We start from the raw sequence: 24,171 nt of genomic DNA, 5'->3' as shown, positions 1-24,171 counted from the left end.
ACACGTTTAACCAAATGAACCCATTTAATACAGGCACCAGATTAACCATTGTTAACAGTCTGATCTCCAGGAAAAAATTCATACCTCCTGGGGGAAGTGGTAGAGTAAGATGCAGTTCTGACAGACAATGGCAATAAGTTAGGCTCATGCATTAAAAATACCGAACAGTCCAACTGAGATCATGAATGGTAATTGTGCTGAGCATACTAAAAATGACATTTCCAAACCCCTCCCCACCTGCTCATCTAGGCAGGCAATCCACAGTTCAGTAAAAACTGAACACAGTACAAAAGAGTGTAGTCATTGTAAAACCAATACAAACCTTGTGTATTCTTCACAAGTCTAACCAGCCAGCTCTTTTACTGAATCCTGGAGGAATACTTCAAGCAGGGTTCTACAGAGCATCATCGTTGGCAGTTTAACACAGTGACATTGTGGTCTCAATTTTCCGGTTATTGTGGGTTGAAAGGGTAAAATTAAGTAGGCCACCCTGCCTTAACGTCATACCTGATGACAAGAGACTGAAAGAAACAGGAGGACCCTTAACATTACCCTTACCAGAGGGCTTCTGAAATGGTCCCCACAATATATATATTTTTAAAAAGAACCCTATAGCACACATTTTTAAAATTCCCTGGTTACCAGGATTTGCAATGTATCCTTTATCCCTATAGGAAAAAACCTTGGCATACATGTAGGAATCCATTTTGTTTAAAACAAGTTTAACTCAAATTATTCCAGAGAGCAACTAGTCTACATTGCAGAGCAATTGCTTATATAACTGTAAAAAAAACCATGCTGGGTTCTCCAGGGACACCCCACCATTGTAAATACTTGTCATAAAGAGCAGAACAGGTCTTTTTTCTCAAAGTAAGGTGTTGGTTGGCCTGAGGATCTAAAGTGACATGCCACCCATACAGGACAGGAGTTCAAGTCATAAATTTGATTCTTGCTTCTGGGTCATTGCTATCTGCCCCAGGCAGGAAACACCAGCAGAGCCTCAAGTCCCTCCAGTGACTAACGCTGGTCAAGTTGCATCTGTTTGTCCTTGGTTATGATGAAATTCCCAGCAACGTGGGGCTATGGGGGCGTGGAGGAGAGGATGCCCCTTTGGACTCCTATGACATCCTGATTTAAGTGTAAAAATTTTGTTCTTATGCAGACACACTGAAGCTACATTCCATTTTAGAGTAAATTTTTACAGCTCAAACACCTCTAAAAATAGGGGATTAATACCAGAAATACTAATGCGAGAACTTTTTAAAAAATAAACGAAGTTAGGGCAAGACTTCAACTAAAGTCAAGACATCAGCAACATTTTGTTGCCCCAAACACACTCAAGTTTAAGAGATATTGGGTTATTTTGTTTTAAAAAAAAAGATCCATAAGAATATAGTCTAACTGGTGTGTAGGGTCTGAAGTTTTCTTTCACTTACACCTACAGTGCAGTCACTTTAAAAGTGTGGTGGTGCCACAAAATCCCACTACACTGGTACTCCAATGATGGATAGCCACAAGCCTTTCTGCATGAGCCGAAGAGAATCCTGATTATGTGGCATTTCCCGGTGCATGTGGATCTTGCACTTGGCCACACTTGCAGTGACTGATTTGTCAAGTGGCAGTACTGAAGTAACAAGTACCAAGCAGCAGTGTACAACCTTAGTAGGGCAGTCCAAGTTGCACTGTAGTATTCTACCCTGCCACGCAGATGAGGGCTCACAATTCATTCCCCAAGCTGGCAGGGGTACCGTTGAGTTGCTTCTAATTCCACTATCAGCAGTGGTGGCCTCTGGAGGGCAACTCAGCCAGAAGAATGGTGAAGGCTTTTAAAGTAGGGCTTGTAAAGGTGGGAAGTTGTAAAGAGACGTCTTTGCGCAAAAGAGCTGGTAGGAGTATTTCAGTGCTGGAAGTATGTTCTCATGCAAACATATCCTATGTTCACAAGGATATCACACTAGTACATCGTTGTAGGTTTATGTTCAAGGCACAAGTGTAATAATCTGTTCAGTTATCTCAGAGATTGTTTCTCACTTTGTGAAGGGGGAGGCCATCCACAGTGAACAATGATGTACTAGTCTCCCAAGATCCACAGAACATTCACCCCTGATAAGCCAAGATTTACTCGCCTGCGAAGACAAAGTCGCCATAATAAAATAACAATAACCCCAAAAGTACATTTAAAGCAAAGTTGCCAAGACAGGTTGCAAGCTCCTGACTCCAGCAGTTCTTTCAATCCCTGCCAAATGTTCCTTCTGTTTAAGAGTTGTGCTTCACTATGAACAGACTACAACCCCACAGGAATTAAATGGGAAAGCCTGGACTTCACTTTTATGTCAACGTAGGCAGAGTTGCCCAGTACACATATTCAAAATTTCTTATACATCTCAAAAAGCAAAGATTAGTGGCTAATGATGGCATCTAAATATACCTATATTTCTCAATGGAAGTGGATTTCAGACCAGGATCTAGCCAGCCAGTGACTAAAGAGGCCAATATTTCAGTTTGTGCTCCACAAGACTGTCAGCCTGCAAAAAAAATGCAACTCTTTTTATGCACCTAGAGGCTCAAATAAGTATAAGAAGCTTTTAAAATTATTTTATTTCATTTCAGTGTACTAATTTTCCTTGCTTAATCAATCTGATACTCCTTAGAACTTGCATAATTTAAGTGCTCCTATCCCAGATTTCAGTAGGACATAAGAGTGCACAATTCCCCATAGTACTTTTTTTAGTGCATTTAATTGTCAGTCCTCGTTTGCTGCCCGGAATTAGTCTTTTCAGGAACCGAGGAGCTCGACTTTCCCCATGGAAGCTCAGAGTAAAGCTCTTGTGTTTGAAGAGCTCAGCCTGAAATGCAAACTTTTAGCTGTCCCTGGAAAGTGGAGTCAGGTTTTTAAGGTAGATTTATATCTTTGTTCAAAAAAGAGAAAAGGGCCCTTACCTCCCTGTCTCAAGCTTGAGGAGAAAGAATAATGTTCTGTATTTCCGTTAGAAATGCAAATTGCAAGTTTTAAATTATTTATCATAAGAGCGTAGGAGGCAGCCAAAAGAGCATGTAGGGGGAGAGTGAAAGAAATAGGGTGTTTACAGACCAGCAAGAAATTGCCGTACAGTGAAGAACACAGACTGTTTCTACAGGAACTTAAGATCAGTCTACATGCAGCTAAACTGCTTATTTACAACAAGGAATGTTACAGTTCTCATCCTGTATTAAATGCAGGGATTCATGGCACTCTATACCTACCCGAGCATCCCAGATTCTTTTGTCTTTATGATGCACAGGAACATAAGCAAGGTATGGAACATGTTGTTTCTGCCCTGAACTCACAGGAAGAGAAGAAGGTGAAGATTAAGTAATACATACAATATTCAGTCTGAAAGTTCTGCACAATTTCTTACTTAAAAGAAAATACCCTTCACTTCCTGTCCTAAGCTTTTGTGTAATGATGCTTTCCACTGTTAAACAGCTGTCACACTCCACACGAGAGGCGGCTGCACTTCACTGGGTAGATATCATTATGGCGTTAGTATGCTGACCTGCAAAGTATTTTGAGATGAAAAACTGCTATAGGAGGGAAACCATTACCAAAGGAATAATATTATGGGCTTCTTCACCATAATGAACCTCCAGGATTTAAGTTAGTTTTGCGACACTGCTTATATCCTCCAGCTGGGCAAACGCAAAAAGAGAAAATTTGTTAGGCTGGATTATGACCTACCACTCTTTTAAGGACTAGAGGAATTGACAATCATTTCTGAAACTAGGGCTCAAGTTTTGACCAGGGATCCAACAGCATCAATATAACCTTTTGATTCTGGGAATGGAAATTTTTCCAACACAGACTTTTGCTGGTAAGAGACACAAGATCTGCTGGTACTGAAGAATTAACACAGACCTCTGGGGTCTAAATTACTTATTTTAAACACTAGCAACTTATCAAAAGAACATGCAACAAGGGGAAGATACTGCCTTCCCTACTCTACTGAGGCTCTTTATTTTAATGGTGTTATTTAGTAGCAACTTATATGCCAAGGGCTATCACTAGATCAAGGTAACATGTTGCCTTGTACATTGCACTAAGCTTTGCTATATTCAAAGACAATTCCCCTGTCAATAAACCTGACTGCTCAAAAAAGATAACCAATCAACATCAGCTAGAGTTTTCAGAATGTATGTAGCTTTCTTGAGGTATCAGAAGAAAAGCACCATGTTCATACCTTGGGTAAGTTGTAAACTTGGCACTGGTAGATAAGCTCATAGTGGGGAGGGTTGATGGTGCTCTGGTGGATGCAAATAACATTCTCATTTGAAACATCTATGAATAGAAATTTAAGAGATAATATGGACATGAAGGACGTGATCCAACCAGTCAATCCCAGCAAACAAAGGGACAAAGGATGCCAATACCTGGCTTATCTGGTGTTTGAATGAAGTGTTGTGAGGTAAATGTTTTGCCATCAGGATATTTTGGGTGAGGAGGCAGCCTGGAGTCAAGATAAGTGCAGAACACGTGCATAATGATCTGAAGAAAAAATTAAATCAGAATTTAGTGCCTATCAGACAGATTGTAGAAACAACTGCTACAATAAAGTGGTTAATCTTTAACGATCTCAGATCCTATTACAGCTTTGACTGAACCTCAGCAAATTTAAAAAGGACAAAGCAGTGGAGTGCTTTAACCACTGTCCTCAGTGGCCCAACACTTGACATTGGCCAGAATATTTATGTAAGATGTTGTCAAGTCAAGGTTCATCTGTCAGCTGAACAACAAGACGTCAGCCACAATGCGGCATATTCATTCCCTTCCAGAGATGGCTGTATGTCAGTGGCTACACCGAGGCTCTGACATAGTGTTTTTATCTCTGTACCTCAAAGCAAAGTTCCAGAATTTAGAAGCGAACATGGGCCCCAAACCAGAATATTTATTTTAACTCCTTCTCTCCTGCCCCATTATCTTTAAAGGTCTGATTGAGATCAACAGATTCAAACCAACCATGGTTTGGCAAACTGTATACTCACACATTAAGGTTTTTGTAAAACTTAAGACCAACTCTCTCAGTCTGAACAAGTACCCCTAGGGTGACCAGATGTCCTGATTTTATAGGGACAGTCCTGATATTCGGAGCTTTTTCTTATATAGGCTCCTATTACCCCCACCCCCGTCCCAATTCTTCACACTTGCTATCTGGTCACCCTAAGTACGCCCTATATATGGGGAAGAGTGCTAGAACGAGTACACAGTGGAAAGCAGATAAAACTAAACTGTACCTACTGTTAGTGTTAAATGTATGTTAAGGTTCTTACAGTAACATTGTTCATATTGCATGTACTGCAATTTTGCATTTGTTGACTTGAAATTTTCAATTTTAACATTTCCTCAACGTACATTTAATATATTTTAGACTAGTAACTCATTCAGGGGTTTACAGAAGTTTGGGATGATTTGTCAGAACTAGTCTTCGCTTATTAGTATTTAGATATTCAATATAGTCTCCAATGGCATCTCATCTGGTTGGTTATGGGAGGGGGAAAAAAAAATGGCTCCATTCCCGGATGTAATATTCTCTCTCATGACTATGAGTGCTTTCCCTTAAGAACTGGTAGGTTCCCACTTGACTCAAGGCAGGACGTCAGCTATCTTTTGCAGAGATAGCAAGAAAAATCAATCTTCAGAATTGTGTCACTCATGTGTCATTATTCTTTGTCTCTATGTCGTGTCAGTTTTCTGACAACTGAAGTAATATTTTAATTCCCTGTTTTCGAGTACATGTTACTGTTTCTGCTAAAACACACTTATCCTCTGGCCTTTCAGGTCACTCAGCTCAGCCACACTGAGAGTCTCTCTCCAACTAGATTATTTACTCCTTTGAGTTAGTCATTTAGGATTTCACAGCAAACAAAATTCAATTAAATGGGCACAAGACCACTCAATCCATGTTTATTATTCTTTCATGTGTTTACTTTGCAATCTGCTTTGGAGAACTGAAATTAGACATATAATCAAGGTGAAGTCATTTAATAATTTGTTCCTGTATTAGGAATTATTTTATAGAAGATGCATTTGAATGCAGATGATTACTTAATTGTGTCTGAATGTAGAAAACAATTGCAGTATCACGGTCGGAGCAAGTCAGGCTACACCCACCACAGCTATTAAACAGGCATTTCAATTATGTCTAAGAAAGAGTGACGCAAGATTAAGGTACACAACAATATTATTTTTGTGATCTATATGGGGCTAGATCTGGTTTGCATAATTCTACCAAGCAATCTCATTGAGTGCAATGGGATTACTTTGGCAAATGAGGTGTGCAGGATTTGGATCATGTTCCTCAAAAGATTCACAAGCTCTATCTCTACTTCGTATTCCTACTACTAGCACTGAAAAATAATGCATTTTAAGTTTCATCAAAACACAACTATGCAAACTTACAGCAGAATCAGTGGGCAAATCAGTATCCCATTTACGGCCCTTGAAGTCCCCTCCTCTGTTCCATCGGAATGAACTCATGCATCCTCCCTGAGAAAGCTCTAAAGGCAACAGCGTTTATATGAAGTTATTTTGGGGCAAGGTTGGAGATGGAAATGGAAGAAGGCAATCTATTATGTCTGTTTCAGACATCATGCATATTTATGGTGCTGTATACATGAGAAATGCATGCAAGAAAGAAACACCTGCGAAGCAAATTTTGAAAATCACCATCAGGATTTTTAAAAAGATTTAAATCCTAAAGCTCAGTTTTATTTGGAATTAAATCAGGGAGGCATAAAGTAGTAAGAGAAGAGATTGATTAAATCCAACAATAAGTTTCCAGAACACACATTCAAAAGTGACAAAGCTTTTGTTTTAAGAATATTGTAAATGATATTAAGATCCCAAATCATTAAGTCACTTTAAACAATAGTAGAAAATTACAAATACTTGTGTATTTCCACTACTTGAAAAGCAGCCCCTCCTTCATACTGCTGAAACCCAAGTTCAAAGGTCTTGTTGACAGTGTTCAACTTCACTAACACTTGACACAGGAAAACTGTAATGAAGCACATTTTAAATGTGCATGACAACCATTTACCTTTGATTCTTTCAACCAAATATTCCTGGTTTGGTGTAAGGTCCAGGTACTGCACTATAGTGTTCAGTGTCGGGATGAGTGGAGCTTTAACAAGAGCAGCTTGTTTCAGACTGCTAATACTGGCTTCTGCAATACAAAAAAGCACCAGCATATATGATCTATGGCAATCGCAGAACACTGAACATCCTCACTTACTCAGAAGCTCATTAACAGACTATTACAAAGAGTTGACACATTCTGTTCAGCTTGCTTTCCTGTTGCACTCTGAGAAGCTGGGTCCTAGGAATAGTTGGCACACTACATCACCACTGATGTTGCAAAATACCAAATTCTGATCCTAGAGAAGTAGTTTACTTCTACGTTTACTTCACTGGGAGAAAGGTTGAGTCTGTGTTATTTACATCATCATGGCATACAAAACATGCTAGGCACCACACACACAGGAAGACAGTCCCTGTCCTGAAGACCTTGCATCCTATGAGACAAAATAAACTTATAATGGTGGGAAAAGGGGATACGACAAACTTTCTAGTGTTCCATTTGACTAAGTGTATAGCAGATTCCTAACTGCCTCTCCATCTAGCCATTATTAGTTGGTTAATTTCTCATATGTGTCACAGCAGAAGTGGGTTTTAAGGAGAGATTAAAGTTTAAGTAGCCTACAAAATAGAAGGCCAAATTATGCTCTCAGTTAAATTGGTGCAAGTTTGATGTAACAATGCAAATAAGTGGAATTACTTCAGATTAAACACCAGTTTAATTGAAGATAGATGCTCTTATAGCTGCTAGCCTGAATTCTAATAGTTAGAGATCAAATACCAGGTTATTGTCTTAAGGGATTTGCCTCAGGAGGCTCAATTGGAATGAACATAGTCTCCTCACTGATGCAGCTGTAACAAGGTTCCTGTGTTTTCTGCATCTGTGGAAGTTGCTGTATAATCCAAGCTCTCTCTCATTAAAAAAAACCTGTTTCTAGTTCTTAAGGTTGCAAAGAACACCCTTTTCTGTTTGGAAGTTTTCATCCTGAGCACAGGTACTAATGAGAACTGAACCAAATCTATTACAGTATCTCCATACCTCCAATCTGCAACTCTGGACACCCCATTCTTCTCAGCTGAGTGCTCACAGAATCAATCTCTTGCACAAGTGGCACTAAAATAGTCTCGTTAATCCACTAGAAGAGGAGAGAAAGACAGACAGACAATTAAAAAGATAAGAAGCAATAGGAAGTCTGTGTGAAGTGTTACTATACCCTAATCAGTATCTGAATTACTGTTATGACTGCAAAGTAAAAAGTTGAACAACAAACATTTAAGGGAGCAGAAGAGATATACAAAGTTATTAAGTAAACAGACTATCAGCTTATGGTAGGGTTTGAATGACTATTTAAAAGTTCAATGAGTGAGTTGTAGACAACATTTCTAGACCATGATACAGACTTTTTGGATGGTGAGGGGAGTAATGGTATGAAGAGCTGCAAGTCATCCACACACTGTTAATTTATGCTTGCATGTGTCCATAATTCCCACAGTCTGTTTTAAGGAAGAAGGGTGCTGACAGAAATATATTATTTGTGAACACTTGAGCTTTTCATGGATATTATTATCTTAACAAACAAACAAACATACATGCCTGGAGGGTGCCATGAACTCCAACAAGTGGTGTGTTGGAGTAATTTGTTATTTGGTTAACTAATACTTTTACCTTGAAGTGTAGTTAGGTCTGCAATAGCAGAAATAACAGTTCTTAAAAGTCAGATTATGTCACGATTTTCATTCTAACTTTTCAGCTGCTCAGACCTTTTGGAAAATTTTAACCTTGGGGATGGGATTTTCCATGCTTCAGTTCAGCCCAGGTGAGTTATTTTGAAATGTTTGAGGAAAACAGAGTCAGCAGGTTGAGTTGTGGAAAAGGGAAAAACAAGTCTACCCATTTTCATTGGTATGAACTTTACAATTTGAAGTTTCCAGGATGTCATAGCACAAAAGTCAGCAAGTGCAGGAGTTAAGGTTGAACGTGTAACCTTAATATCGCCCCCTTGTGAGCATGCTTTGTGTTACTTGCTAGTTACACAGCCATTTGCTAATCCTCAAATATACTCTGTAGTTCTTTCTACAACCTTCGGTACACATGTGGCAACTCGATTCTCCCCCCCCACCATTCTAATATAATACAATTAAATCAAAAGGCAAAGTTCTGTTATGAATCAAAGATCATTAAGGAAGTATTACACCCTACCAAGTTTATACCATAGCTCAGTTCCATTACGGCTGAGGCAAATGATGAAGTACTCATGTACTTTCTAGCTGAGTTCTGCAGAAATAAGGACAGAACACTGAAATATTAGACTCTAAAGAGCAATGATAGGACTTACATTTCTGAACTTAGCTGTCCATGAGTCCACATGATTGAGTAATTGTCGATTCATTATCACCCTCAACCAAACCTAGGCACAAAGTTAAGTAGTTTAAGAGACTTACTGCAAAGGTATAGGAACCCAGCTGAACACAATGTGGCTTTTAGAGGCCAACCCATCTTATTGATACTAATTACAGCATGTCCATCATAAGCCTCAGCTAGGTTTTAGAATGTTCATATCTCACACTCTGAAACCTGTCATATCTCACAGGACAGTTCATGAGGACTATATACCAGCTGGTTTAACACACCAAGTCTAGATGCACTATTTCGGTACCCATAGCTATTTGTATTAGGATAAAACTGGACTAAGCTAGTAAGATTTCTAGAAAAGGTTTAATTTAATGGAAAGTTACACTAACTAAATCAACGTGCAAGGTAGAGAAAAGGGATAATTTAATTAAAAGACAGGCAAGTTAAGAGATACTCCTATTGGCCACACTAAACTCAGATGTGCGGTACACTTCTCCAGGCGTCTTACAAAATCCATTGAGCACGTACAAGTGCAATGGAGGATTTTCAATATACATTCAGCTGCTTGACATGCACTAGATGCAGTTAATTATTACTGTTACAAACACTTTTACCCATAGTATAAAATGGAAGAAGTGAAGATTTCTCAACATCACTAAGTCCAAGAATGCAGTTAAACTACTAGTTTTTGAACTCCAGACTGAACTACTATATCTAGTGTTGTTATATATTACTACATAATTAAGGTGTTTGTAAAAAATTGATTAAAACAGGAAAAGGTTAAATCTATGTTTACTGTTTCCCACCACTGCCCACAAAATGACTACTAAAACTATAAAATTCTATACAGCAGGTATATCCAGAAGTGTTTGGTCAGATGTCACTTTTTTACCCCAAACAAATTTATAATTGCCCTCTACTGGTGAAGGTAATGTAGTTTCCAACAAACTAGTTCAGATTGAAGTTTAGAATATAAATTTGTAGTAAGAAAATATTTTTCTAAATTATATGAAAGCAATTCAATGCTATGGGATTTACCCCCTCTCTTTCCAGTAATGTGAATGGGAGACACATCCAAATCCTTGCAGAAGATTGCAAAATTCACAACTGTATTTTTTTCCCTCATGATTCCCTTGAGTTTTCTATTTACCTCTTCTGCAGCCTGCTTAGAGCTCAGATCAGCTTCATCTTTGTGTGCTGATGGGGCTTGGGACCTGCAGGCCAGCTGGTACTGGAACTTCCTCAGCATTTGTGCATAGTCTCCCATGGAACGGCTGTAGTTCCAAAGAGTCGGACTGCTGGAAGGAGAGCTGGAATCTGAACTCCCTGAAATTATCCATTCAGTAAACAAATAATTACTCCATGTTGATTGCCAAACAATTTTTAAACAGTGGGAGGTTCCTGTACAGATAACAGGTAAGAGCATTTAGGCTTTGACAGGAGGGCCGCATCCACAAGTTGCTATGAACCCAAATGCCAAACGTTATCTATGTAAAATACATTGTCATCTCAATAATAAAAAGTGCCTTTTCAGGACACAGGTCACCTGCAGATTACTTGGCATCTTGTTCTGAGATGCCTTCTCCACAGGCCACACCTCTTGTCAAGATGAAGGCCCTGAGCCTTTACTGTAGGCCAATGAGTCCTATACAGATATAGTTTGTCATTTATAGACATCCATGGGTTGTCTTCAGAGTGTCAAACAGCTGTACATTTCTATCTATAAGACAAGCCTTTATTCTCTGGAAAGTTTCCCCAAGGCTTCTGTGTTACAAAAGGGCTGTAGTAGTCCTGGAGCTCTGCTTCACATCTCACTTAGACTATTCAGTAAAAGACTTAATTTGTTCTGCATCAGTCTTCAGACTGTGCCTTCTACAAAGATTTGTTAAGAGGTGGCTACTGTACAAATTACTTAAGTCCATTTCATTAAGATTGGCACATCTGTGTCTACCGTACACCAGAAGAACTGGAATACCATCCTACAAATGCACTTAAAAAAACAACTTTTAGACCAAACAGAGCTACTTACTTACCCAGCTGAACTCGATGTTGCTTCTCTTCTTCACTTTGAAGGAAGCTGTCCAGGGACTTTAGGTCTGTCATGTAATCTTCTTTGCCAATAGGCGAGTTATACACAGTTGGCGAAGAACGGTACCGAGACCTCAGCCCGCTGCTTTCCACTGGTCCAATGCTGGTGGGGTATGGTGAGCCACCAGGGGAGGGACTGAAGCTGGATACCTGTGGGAAATAGAGTGAATGATTGTTTTATTTGTAAAGCTGGAATTCTACTTATTAGTTTCAATCTGTAAACAAAATTAATGTATTTATCCCCATTTATCCAACTTGTTATTGCATTGCTAGTTACTGTTAAACTAGACACCACTTTGGCTTTAGTATGTTTCAGCTGCTGGTTGGTTTATTTAAATTCTTACTGCATGACTGCCAGGTGGTGCAAAGTGAATAAAATGCTATCACCAGTGGGAGACTGGAGAATTCCTGTCGGGTAAAATTTTACATCTGCTGTGCAAAAGGTGTAAATAAATACACAAGGTGCATGCTACTGGAGAATCAGGTTCTGCAGTGTAGGGCAAAATACAAGCAATCTAATAAGCAAATTCCAACTTGTTACATTGGGTTATCAAGGCTATTACCTTACTGTAAAAAGAAAAGGAGTACTTGTGGCACCTTAGAGACTAACCAATTTATTTGAGCATGAGCTTTCGTGAGCTACAGCTCACTTCATCGGATGCATACTGTGGAAACTGCAGAAGACATTATATACATATATGGTCTCTGTGTATATAATGTCTTCTGCAGTTTCCACAGTATGCATCCGATGAAGTGAGCTGTAGCTCACGAAAGCTCATGCTCAAATAAATTGCTTAGTCTCTAAGGTGCCACAAGTACTCCTTTTCTTTTTGCGGATACAGACTAACACGGCTGTTACTCTGAAACCTACCTTACTGTAGTTGCCGTTTGGTGAGTAGGTCACAGCAGTGCTATAAGAACTGCTGCCGCCTGACAAAGCCTGTAGCTGAGGGCTGTACCCAGTCATGCAACCAGTGGCAAACTTTGGGCTGGTATTAGGTGAGCGGGATGGGCTGTAACTCAGCACGCTCTGACCCTGGATGGGAGGAGAAGGTGTTGAAGAAGGGACTTTCTTGGTCACTAGCTCACGGGGCGGAGTTGTTTGTACAGCTGTAATAAAAAAAAAAAAAGGCAGAATTAGGGCTGAAGGAGCAGAAATCTGGATCATTTTTCTTAACTGTTGTTTTACTTCTTTAGTATCTTAAGAAAATCCTACACTGAGACCAGAAAAGGAGAGTTGAAAGAAATCTCAGACCTATAAAATTCAGCAGCCAAGTCACAAGCACAGAAACTAGAGCTGTGACGGAGTAAAAGGATGGTCTTGTGGTTTGGGAACTCCACTGAAACTCAAAAGACTTGGGTTAAATTCTGCTACAGACACACTGTGTGACCTTGGGTGAGTCACTACACCTCTGTGCCTCAGTTCTCCATCTGCAAAGTGGGAATAAAATACCTATTTAGACTGAAACCACTTCAGGGCAGGGATTATCTTGCTATGTGTTTGTATACAGTCTAGCTCAGAGGTGGGCAAACCATATCCGGCCCGCGGGACCCTCCTGCCCGGCCCCTGAGCTCCTGGCCCGGGAGGCTTGCTCCCAGCCCCTCAACTGCTGTCTCCCCTGCCCTGCAGCCTCAGCGCCACCGCACTGCCGGCGCAACGTTCTGGGCGGCCGGGCAGCGCAGTTGCAGAGCCGCAGCCTGACCTGGTGCTCTGGGCGGCGTGGCTGTAGTACCGCCAGCCACTGGTGCCCCAGGCAGCGTGGTAAGGGGGCAGAGAGGGGTTGGATAGAGGGCAGGGGAGTTGGAGGTGGTGGTCAGGGGGCGGGGAACAGGGAGGTTGAGTGGGTGCAGGGGTCCCGGGCGGGGCAGTCAGGAAGGGTGGGGGGGGTTGGATGGGATGGCGGGGGGCAGTCAGGGGCAGGGGTTCCAGGGGCTGTCAGGGCACAGGGAGAAGGGGTGGTTGGATGGGGCAGGGGTCCCGGGGGGCAATCAGGAATGAGAAGAGTGATTGGATGGGGCGGCAGGGAGCAGTCAAGGGTGGGGAGTCCGGGGACAGGGGGTGATGGATGGGGTAAGAGTCCTGGGGGAGCAGTCACGAGGCGGCGGGGGTGGGGGGGAGAGGGAAGAGGGAGTCAGATTAGAGGCGGGGGCCAGGCCATGCCTGGCTGTTTGGGGAGACACAGCCTCCCCTAACCGGCCCTCCATACAATTTTGGAAACCTAATGTGGCCCTCAGGCCAAAAAGTTTGCCCGCCCCTGGTCTAGCTCAGCAGGGCCCTGATTTCAGCTGGGACCTCTCGGCACTTTGCTATTACAAACATAGCAGTATACACAAATAATAGTAACACACATAATGAGAGACCTATTACGTCACATCCAGTCCTTCCCTATGGTCAATGCAGGAACATTTCCTATTCTTTACAAGGTTGTTCCTTATGGATGGACCCTACTATTTTAAAGCCCTTGTACTGTGCCTAGCTACAATAGCAAGCAAGTGCTTTGCACAGAGCACTATTATAGGCATATCTAATTTAAAATTTCTCTAGTAAGGAGCTTCAGTCAGGTTCTTTGGGAAAGTTTCCATTTTTAACTTCATTTTATTAACCCTACCTATACACACCATCTCCAAAGAGTTTCAATACCCAGGAACGGATATGTTCCCTTCATAGTTTAGTCAAGTTACACATACTTGTTTTAATCTTTGCACATAGATCAATCACACTACACCACAATCTTTACTCATGTTCGTCTATGCCCCTGATCTTTATTGATGCTTTCCTATGAAGTCCCTCCAACCTGATGACATCTTTCTGCAGTCAGAGGTCAGATTGTACCAAATGTGGAATGCCAGTACACTACTACCACACTTGACCATCTACTTTGTCATGTTCTTCTGTGTCTTAATAATTTGTTTAGAAACTCAAAATATTTTATGAAGGGACTGATGTTTAGTTTGTCATTTTTATACTTTACCTTAAGGTTTCTAACATGGCTATTTTTACCCAGTGTGTAGATTTAAACATAAGCCCTCCATCTGTGCCTCCTCCCCAGTCCCACACACAGGGGCCTACACCTCAGCCCATTCACCACAGAGTTTGAATTTCTCTCATTGTTTTTGTCTCCTACACTCCACCAGTCACCCTTTTCTCCTGTCTTTTTTTGTTTTGTTTGTTCTTTATCATTATTGCTTCTTCTCCTGTTCCAATTATCTCCCCTCAAGTAACTTTTTGCTAATTCCCCTGGCTCCCCCACTCGCTACTGCTCTAGATCAGAGGTCAAAGATGGAAGAGACATTATGAACCATTTAGATATATGCATTTGTTTGCAGATGTTGGAAACAGCGATACAGATTTATAGATTAGGGACAGAAGGGTCCATGCGATCATCTAGTTCAACCTTCTAACACAGGCCATATAATCTAACCGAATTATCCCTACACCAGTGGTTCTCAAACTTTTGTACTGGTGACCCCTTTCACACAGCAAGCCTCTGAGTGCGACCCCCCTTACAAATAAATATATATTTTTTTAAAAAAGTGTTAAATAGTATTATAAATGCTGGAGGTGAAACAGGATTTGGGGTGGAGGCTGACACTCGTGGCTCCCAATGTAATAACATCATGACACCCTGAGGGGTCACAACCCTGAGTTTGAGAACCCCTGCCCTATACTGACCCCAATAACTTGTGTTTGACTGAAGAATATCTTCCACAAACGCATTCCGTCTTGATCTGAAGACATCAAGAGAGCGATAATCCACCACTTCCTTCATTAGTTTGTTCCAAAAGTCAGTCACCCTCACTGTTAAAAATGTGTTCTAAATTAACTCTGTCAGGCTTCAGCTTCCAGCCATGGGTTCTTGTTATGCCTTTCTCTGCTAAAGTAAAGAGCCCTTTATCACTCAATACTTTCTTTCATGAAACTACTGGTACATGGTAATCAAGTAACTTCTTGATCTTCTGAATTTTCATTCCACTTCACCTAGTTACCCCATCTGCAGGGAGCAGTAAGGTGAAGTCAATCAAAATGCTCCCTGAATCAACTCTCTTACCCTTCAGAAGGTATTGTCTGCATCTCTCTTGTTTTTCTAGACATCTGTGTTTGGAGGCCCATGCTAGGTTGAGACCTATGGCAGTCTGTTCAGAAGGTTAAACATTTACAAACTCACATGTAGACACCATTTTAAAGACTACTGCCAGAGATAATTGTCACACTTACATGCATTCTGAAGCCCAAGAAGGGTCTGCTGTCCAGGACTCATAACTAAGCTAGTTGGTGCCACAGTGTATTTGAAATACCTCCAGAAATCGAATAAGGCATTCAGACTGAACAAAGATGCAAGTGCAAGTTCTAGAACAAAAAACAAAAACCATTATTTTAACAAGTTAGTTCTTTATATTTTAGAGTGTTCTTAAATTGCTCACAATTTACAAAATCAGTAACTGTTAACATCTTATGCTGTATGCAGTGTTGTTGTAGCCATGTTGGTCACAGGATATTAAAGAAACAAGGTGAGTGAGGTAATATCTTTTATTGGACCAGCTTCCTTTGGTCCACCTTTTCTCTGACATCTCATGTTGTTTTCCCACTCTACTGATATGAGCACTATCATGATAAAAGTTACTGTATATTCTTTGTACCATTTTGGAAAGATGCATTATCCACCAAAACTAAATAGTAAACTTTTTTTTAAGTACATCAGAAACAGGAAGCTTGCCAAACAGTGAGTGGGGCCTCTGGACAATCAAGGTGCTAAAGGAGCACTCACAGAAGACAAGGCCATTGCAGAGAAGCTAAATCAATTCTTTGCATCAGTCCTAACTGCAGAGGATATGGGGGAGATCCCCACATCCAAGTCATTCTAGTTAAGTGACAAAACTGAAGAACTCTCCTCTACTGACATCTCAGCCTGGGACGTTTGGAACAAATTTATAAATTAAACAGTAATAAGTCACCAGGACCCAATGGTAATCACCCAAGAGTTCTGAAGGAACTCAAATAAGAAAATGCAGAACTACTACCGTGGTATGTAACCTATTACTCAAATCAGCCTCAGTACCAGATAATTGGAGGATAGCTCCTGTAATGCGGATTTTTAAAAAAGGATCCATAGGCAAGCCTGGCAATTACAGACCTGTAAGCCTAACTTCTGTGCCAAGCAAGCTTGAAGGTTGAAACTATAGTAAAGAACAAAATGATCAAAACACATAGATGGACACTATATGCTAGGGAAGAGTCAATACGGCTTTTATACCGGGAAATCATACCTCACCAATATATTTAGAATTCTTTCAGGAGGTCAACAAGCATGTGGACAAGGGTGATCCAGTGGATATAGTGTCCTGGGACTTTCATAAAGCCTGACAAGGTCCCTCACCAAAAACTCTTAGGCAAAATAAGCAATCATGGGATAAGGGGGGGTCCTCTCAAAGATAAGTAACTGGTTAAAAGACGGAAACAAATGGTAGGAATAAGTGATCAGTTTTCACAATGGAGAGAGGTAAATAGCAGGGTCCCCCAAGGATCCTGTGCTGTTCAACATATTCATAAATGATCTGGAAAAATGGGTGACCTGTGAGATGGCAAAATTTGCAGACAATACAAAACTATTCCAGATAGTTAAGTCCAAAGTAGGGATGTAAAATGTAGATTGTAAACTTAACGATTAAAACAGTTAACCAATATAATTTTAATAGTTTAAACAGGTACTTTTTAAAATGATATTTACATCCCTAGTCCAAAGCTAACTGCAAAGAGTTACAAAGGGATCTCACTAAACTGGGTGACTAGGCGACAAAACAGCGGATGAAATTAACTGTCAGTAAGTTCAAAGTAATGAACATTGGAAAACATAACCCCAACTATATATACAAAGTGATGAGGTCTAAATAAACTGTTACCGCTCAAGAAAGAGATCTTGGAGTCATCATGGATAGTTCTCTGTAAACATCCATTCAATGTGCAACAGCAGCCAAAAATACTAACAGAACGTTAGGAACCATTAGCAAAGGGACAGATAATAAAACAGAAAACATCATAATGCCACTATATTAATCCATGGTACACACACTCCTTAAATGCTACATGCAGTTCTGGTTGCCTGATCTCAAAAAAGGTATATTAGAATTGGCAAAGGTACAGAGAAAAACAACAGAAATGAGTAGGGGGTATGGAACAGCTTCCATATGAGGAGAGATAAAAAGACTAGGACTGTTCAGTTTAGAAAAGAGACAACTACAGGGATGGGGATATCATATAGCAGTGATCTCCAAAGTGGGGTGCATGGCAGGAGGAGCACCGCCGGCAGCTCGGCTCTCCCGGCTCCGTCTTCGGTGGCACGCCGCCGGCAGCTCTTCTTTTTTTTTTTTTTGCTTCCCTAGAGCTGGGCCTGGGGGTGCGCAATTCAAAAAGTTTGGAGACCCCTGTGATAGAGGTCTGTAAAATCATGAATGGTATGGAGAAGGTGAACAGTGAAGTGTGATTTACCCATTCACATAATGCAAGAATAAAGGGTCACCCAATTAAATTAATAGGCAGCAAGTTTAAAACAAATATAAGGAAGTACTTCTTCATACAATGCACAGTCAACCTGTGGAACTCATTTCCATAGGATGTTGTGAAGGCCAAAAGTGTAACAGGATTAAAAAAAAAATTAGATAAATTCATGAAGGATCAACAACTATTAGCCAAGATGGTCAGGGACATATTTTATGCGAGAACTCTGGAGACAGGTTTTATATATTTTAATCATACAAGTTAATTAAAAAAAATCACATACATAAACAAAGGGCTGCTTTATAAGCTTCACATTCTTTAGAGAAAGTAAGTTTTGGAATCTAGACCAGCTGACATCTCTAAAGGTTACAAGTGTAACTCCACCATTTGAAAAAACAAGTGATGCCTAAAGAACTGTGTTAGAATATAGATATTCAGGCCTGTCTGCAAAGGCCTGTACTTTAAGAATTTAGGGGTATTCTTATCACTTGGCTAGTTAGAGGTATAAAAGAAAGAATCAAAATCACTGTCTGCCGGTGCAAGATCCTTCTCTTACTGTGACAGTCTGAGGCCCTGTGCTTAGGCTAAGGCCTTTGGCTAAGCAGCAGAGGCAGCCATAAGCCAGGAAGCGAACAGTCACATCCTCACATTCCAAACTAGTCACACTGAAAGAAGGTGCTACTGGGCTGTTAGGAATACAATCCTGTCCTGATAATGCCTATCACCTCCAGAGAAAGGGAAGTGCCTAGAAAATGTAAAAGGAAACAGCATCCTGTCTGGCAAGAACTCACTTATCAATACTGGGATGTGAAATCCTCACTTCTGTATTGTTTTGTCATTATAGTTCCCACTTTGCTATTGTTTGTCTGTATAATCTCTGTCTGGTTCTGCGATTGTTCCTGTCTGCTGTATAATTAATTTTGCTGGGTGTAAACTAATTAAGGTGGTGGGATATAATTGGTTACATAATCATGTTACAATATGTTAGGATTGGTTAGTTAAATTTCAGGAAAATGATTGGTTAAGGTATAGCTAAGCAGAACTCAAGTTTTACTATATAATCTGTAGTCAATGAGGAAGTGAGTGGGCCTGGGTGGCAGGGGGCGTGGGTGCGTGTGTGGGGGAGAGATGGGAACAGGGAATGGGGGTGGAGAAATTAGAATCATGTTTTGCTAAAGGGGGAAATGGGAACAGGGAATGGGAGTAAGGAAATTGGAATCGTTTGGCTAAGGGCAGGAATGGGAACAGGGACACAGGTGTAAGGCTCTGTGGTGTCAGAGCTGGGAAGGAGGATACTAAGGAAAGAAACTGGAATCATGCTTGCTGGAAGTTCACCCCAATAAACATCGAATTGTTTGCACCTTTGGACTTCGGGTATTGTTGCTCTCTGTTCATGCGAGAAGGACCAGGGAAGTAAGTGGGTGAAGGAATAAGCCCCCTAACAAACTGGAAGTCAATACCCAACTTAGCTTTGTTTATATTTAGTTAATATGGTGTTATATTTACATATCAACATGGATGCCATGATAACACATCACTGTGTTTAAGGAATCTGAAGCAATTTCCCCTAAAGCTGCGACATGCTTTCATTTTCATATCATCCCCAGGTTCGGAACAACCTACAACTCCCTCTCCTCAAATCCAGCCTTTTCGAAAGTTTTCTATCATTGATCTCTTAAGCGTCTATTCCCACTCTTCATTTTCATCCTTTGTTAGTTTCATCTCTCTCATTTAGCTTGTAGACATCTTGAAAAAAAGAGCTTTGTCTAACTCCTACATGAAATGTAAAGCACACCTATCGCACCATGTAAGTAGTAAAGTTCTGTCTTCCACTTTCTGAAAGCCTCAACACACATGAAACTTGATCTAAGATAACAGATAAGCCTTTTTTGCTGCAAGTTTGTCACAGGAGATAAACCCAGACAGATTCAAACTGGACATGGAAAGTGAAGTCCGATTTCTCTATGATCAAAAAGCGGGTTAAAAATCTTCAAATACCGACATAAAGAAAACAAAAGGGTTGAATTTATATGCTGTTTCTTCACATAAGTAAACCATCACCAAGTACAATCACTTACCAATATACCACAGTGGCCAGTATGTAATGTTATAATATGAACTTATCAGTTTTCCAGTCCTGAAAGAGAAAAAAAATTGAGATGGCATCTCTCTGACCCACAATACATGGAAATATGTAGGAACATAATGACATCCTTTTATTAAGTTTTAAAACTGTTAGGGAACTTACATTTCAGTATAAATCATGCCTGCAACTGACACATTAAGGAGTCCCCAAGCCAAAACCACTTTTCTGGCTTCAGTCTCCTTCCTCATCTTGATGGTTCTGTCAATGAGGGAAGTAGCTGGACTCTGTTCCCCCTGCATCATCTGTAAAGAGAGAAGCATAGGGAAAGACAAGAATTGAGATATTTATATAGTGTCACTCTCCTTTAGCACCAGACTAAAGAAATGTTAAACAGTCCCTAGGAAATTGCATTTAGGGAGTTCATTTCTAGTTACAGATTAATATTTAATAGTAAACAGTGTTAAGTCCTTTTTTTTTCCTTGGACTAAAAAATACTTTTTTCACATAGCTCCTTCTGTGAGCATTCTCTACTCATTAGGACCATAACGAACACTGAGCTACTTTTACCATTTGGGTGTTGGGAAGGAAAACCTACCCACACAGGACAGAGGGCCAGATTCTCAACTCACTCCAGTTTTATAATAGAGTTAGTCCCAATATATATTGGGTAACAAAGCAGAATCAAGCCCAGACTATCAAATTCCTGGAAGTTCATATTTTTCACTTTACAGACATGCTTAAAAAACACCTTTACCCCCAGTTTTTGTGGATAAAACATGGGGGGCAGAGGGAAGTCACATGGATTAAGTAACCATTCAGTACATTTTTGAAAGCTACTGTCCTTTAGTAAGTGATATGCAAGATTTTTTTCTCTTCTAGTCTGTGGGGAGTCATAGGGACGAGAGACCTTGTAAGATCCTGCAGTCCTTTTGTACAGACGCTTCCCTTTCACTTTAATGGGCACTACATACACTGTTGGATTGAGAACTGGCTATTGAACTAAAATACTGCCCTCAGGGTGGATAAAAATCAATGATTTTTTTAATTTAAATTGGATTTTTTTTGATAAAATGCTTTTTGAGGGAAAAAACCTATCTAGAGATAGTTTTAATTAAGATACATTATAGCTCAAAGATATCTCATCATGGAATAGGGATTATAAATTCTAATTCTATAGTATGAGACAATATATTCATGTCATGTTTAAGAAAAGTTTTGTAAATGATTTCCAATAATTCATGGATTAGGGACCCAATATTATGGGGTTCCACAGGCTTCTGTATAGATTATTTACGTTAATCTTTCTATCTTCCCAATGGGACTCAGTGCTCAGTCTAGAAGATACCATCAGAGATGCTTAGTTTTGCAGTTCTCAAACTGTGGATTTGTCTCCCCAGTGGTAACATGCTTGTTAACAGCAAAAATGTTTTTAAATAAATAAATATATAGAGGTGAGAAATCACAGACCTCAACTCTATTGTCCCTCTGCAAATTTGTGTACACAGAGTCAATCCCTTACCTCTCTCTAAAAGCGCAAAGTTTCAAAAAGTTCAATGAATAGAAGATTGTTGGGGGCGGAATAGATCTGGACCAGGAGAAGAGGTCTGGAGATATGCTTGTTTTGTTAAAATATTATATGTTTGCTGTTGAAGAGAAAAAATCCAGAATACTTAACGTTGTTGTTTTAGTTAAATAAAACAATTTAAATGTCTGTCTGGTGATGTTCTCCTCCTAATACAGCATAGCAAGAAAATCCTCCAAATATTAATGATTAACCTATTGAACTGGAGATAGTTCACCTCCCAATGACTTCATAAATATCTGCTTCAATTACCTTTGGTAAATTAAATAACCAAACAATCATTCAATTTTCTGATATAGCTGTAAAACTAATCTGAAATGTTTTCAAAATAAATCACTGTTTAAAAATGTAGAGTGTGTACCTTCTAAAAATGAAACCTACATCTATCTCCGAGTTTCAGAGTAGCAGCTGTGTTAGTCTGTATGCGCAAAAAAAAAAAAAAAGGAGTACTTGTGGCACCTTAGAGACTAACAAATTTATTTGAGCATAAGCTTTCGTGAGCTACAGCTCACTTCATCGGATGCTGTAGCTCACGAAAGCTCATGCTCAAATAAATTTGTTAGTCTCTAAGGTGCCACAAGTACTCCTTTTCTTTTTATCTCTGAGTTGTGAATAATATATATTAAGGTTATAACAACCATCAAGAATGCACTTTTATGTAGAAAACCATTATTAAATCGAGTTTTCCATGATCTAAATCAAATCCACCCTGACCGCCTCCGTTCCTCACCATGTTTGCGCATGATAATACTACTACACTTTTAAAAATCTGACCAAGTATTATTAACACATAATCCTCCACTAAAATTAACCTTCCCACCTACAATTGCCTGCTTAAATATTTGTTATGCTCCCATTCAAAGATGGAGTATATAACATGTAGAAATTGGGACAAATGTGTTCACTGAACTGTTATTACATTCTAATGAATCACATTAGTTGCAGCTTAATGGTAAAATAATTGAACACTTCAGACAAGCAGCTTCACACTTTCTCCCATGCTGCCCCTAATGCTTGGGAGGTACGCTGCATAAACATCCTCAAAGCTATTTCACAGTTCTCCTTCAAACTCTCCTTTACCATGATACCTACCAAACACTTGACAAGATAGGCTGCTGGCATGCTGAGGCCACTGCATATCACACTGACCAATTTTGTCTCAGGGTTGGTCTACACTTGAAACACTACAGCAGCAGAACGACAAGCTTCAGTGCAGCCATTCAGTAGAGTGACGGGATGGGTTTTCCCATGACCATAGTTAATCCCCTTCCTGAAAGGCAGTAACTAGGTTGACCTAGCACTGCCTACACTGGTGGTTAGGTCTGCTTGCCTACATTGCTCAGTGGTGTGGATTTTTCACCTCTGAGCGACGCTGCTCAGTTGACTTAACTTTTCAGTGTTGCCGTAGCTCCCTGTTTCTGGTACTCCCTGCTCTGTCTGTATCTATGTATTATCTCTTGTCTCAGACACTTGCTACAGTCACATAAGGGTTTTGCCTCACTGTGGTAAACCCATCTCTCTGAGAGGCAGTAACTAGGTTGACAGAATAACTCTCCTGTCAACCTAGCAGCATCTACCATGGGACGTAGTCAGTTTACCTACATCTCCTAGGGGAGTTTTGCACGCCCTTGAGCAATGCAGCTAGGTCGATCTAAGTTTTAGGTGTAGACCAGGCCTTAGACTGTAAATTCTTTGGGACAGAGACGGTCTTTTTGTTCCGTTTATACAGCACCTGACATAATGGAGCCTTGGTCCATGACTGGGACTCTTGAGCACAATAACTGTAAGACAGTGCTTCCTGTTTCCCAGAGCTGGCCAATCTGCAGGACACCCCTGGGATGTGCAGACCAGCTGGGCCCCTCTGCACTGCACAGCTGTGTCTACACTAGGGACCATTAGCCACCGCTGCCAGGGGGCAGCGGATCAGCCCCACTTTCCTGAGCGGGAGGCCAGGCCAGAGGCTGCGTCTACACCAGGGACATTAGTCGCCACTACGAAGGAGCGCCGGCGACAGATCAGCCCCCACTTCACGGGGGGTGCCCAGCACGGCGGCTGTGCCCGCGCCAGGGAGGTTAACGGCTGCTGCCGGCAGCGCCGGGCACGACACCGCACGCGGGGCCCACCCGGCGCTCCCCGTGGGGGGAGGGGCACAGACCCGACCCAGGGGCAATGGGGAGCGGGGGGGCAGAGCCTCTCCCCCAGCCCCTCCCCCTCCAGCGAGCAGCCGGCTCGGAGGGGGTCGCCCCATGGCGCGAAGGGGGCCGGAAGCCCCCGTCTCCCAACACTCACCCCGCCCGCGTGCGGAGCCGGCGGCACCAGGCTCCCCCGCACCGGTCCCCACTGCGCTTGCGCCGACCACGCGCGGCCGCCGGCCGGAAGGGAAGCCTCGGGGAGGGAGGGGCTTGTTGCCATGGGGACGGGAGCGCGCCGCCAGCCGTTGCCCCTCCCCCTCCCCCTC

At 41.1% G+C, this 24,171-nt stretch overlaps 1 protein-coding gene across 3 annotated transcripts; it reads right to left on the bottom strand.

Moving 5' to 3' along the window:
- Window positions 1-5: 5 nt before the first annotated feature.
- TMEM209 (transmembrane protein 209) lies at window positions 6-24,171 on the bottom strand. Of its 3 annotated transcripts, XR_005223827.2 has the most exons (16): window positions 22,806-23,492; window positions 20,294-20,433; window positions 20,124-20,182; window positions 15,769-15,900; window positions 12,424-12,662; window positions 11,498-11,702; window positions 10,615-10,790; window positions 9,448-9,519; window positions 8,151-8,247; window positions 7,074-7,199; window positions 6,434-6,531; window positions 4,408-4,522; window positions 4,218-4,315; window positions 3,244-3,317; window positions 2,429-2,525; window positions 6-2,126 (listed from the first exon to the last, which is right to left on the bottom strand). XR_005223827.2 is itself a non-coding variant. In XM_037889407.2 (15 exons), exons 1-15 carry the CDS (start codon window positions 24,123-24,125, stop codon window positions 2,072-2,074), a joined length of 1,809 nt encoding a protein of 602 aa, XP_037745335.2. In that variant the 5' UTR covers window positions 24,126-24,171; the 3' UTR covers window positions 6-2,071. The 3 variants fall into 3 exon arrangements, 2 of the variants coding, with proteins under 2 accessions (XP_037745335.2, XP_037745334.1); XM_037889407.2 differs by lacking the exons at window positions 2,429-2,525; window positions 22,806-23,492 and adding an exon at window positions 24,003-24,171; XM_037889406.2 differs by lacking the exon at window positions 2,429-2,525 and having other exon boundaries at window positions 22,806-24,054.

The sequence above is a fragment of the Chelonia mydas genome, chromosome 1 (assembly GCF_015237465.2).
Source record: "Chelonia mydas isolate rCheMyd1 chromosome 1, rCheMyd1.pri.v2, whole genome shotgun sequence".
Classification (NCBI taxonomy): Eukaryota; Metazoa; Chordata; order Testudines; family Cheloniidae; genus Chelonia; species Chelonia mydas.
The sequence above is the reverse complement of the archived record's forward strand: the minus strand, read 5'-3'. Positions and strand labels throughout refer to the sequence as shown.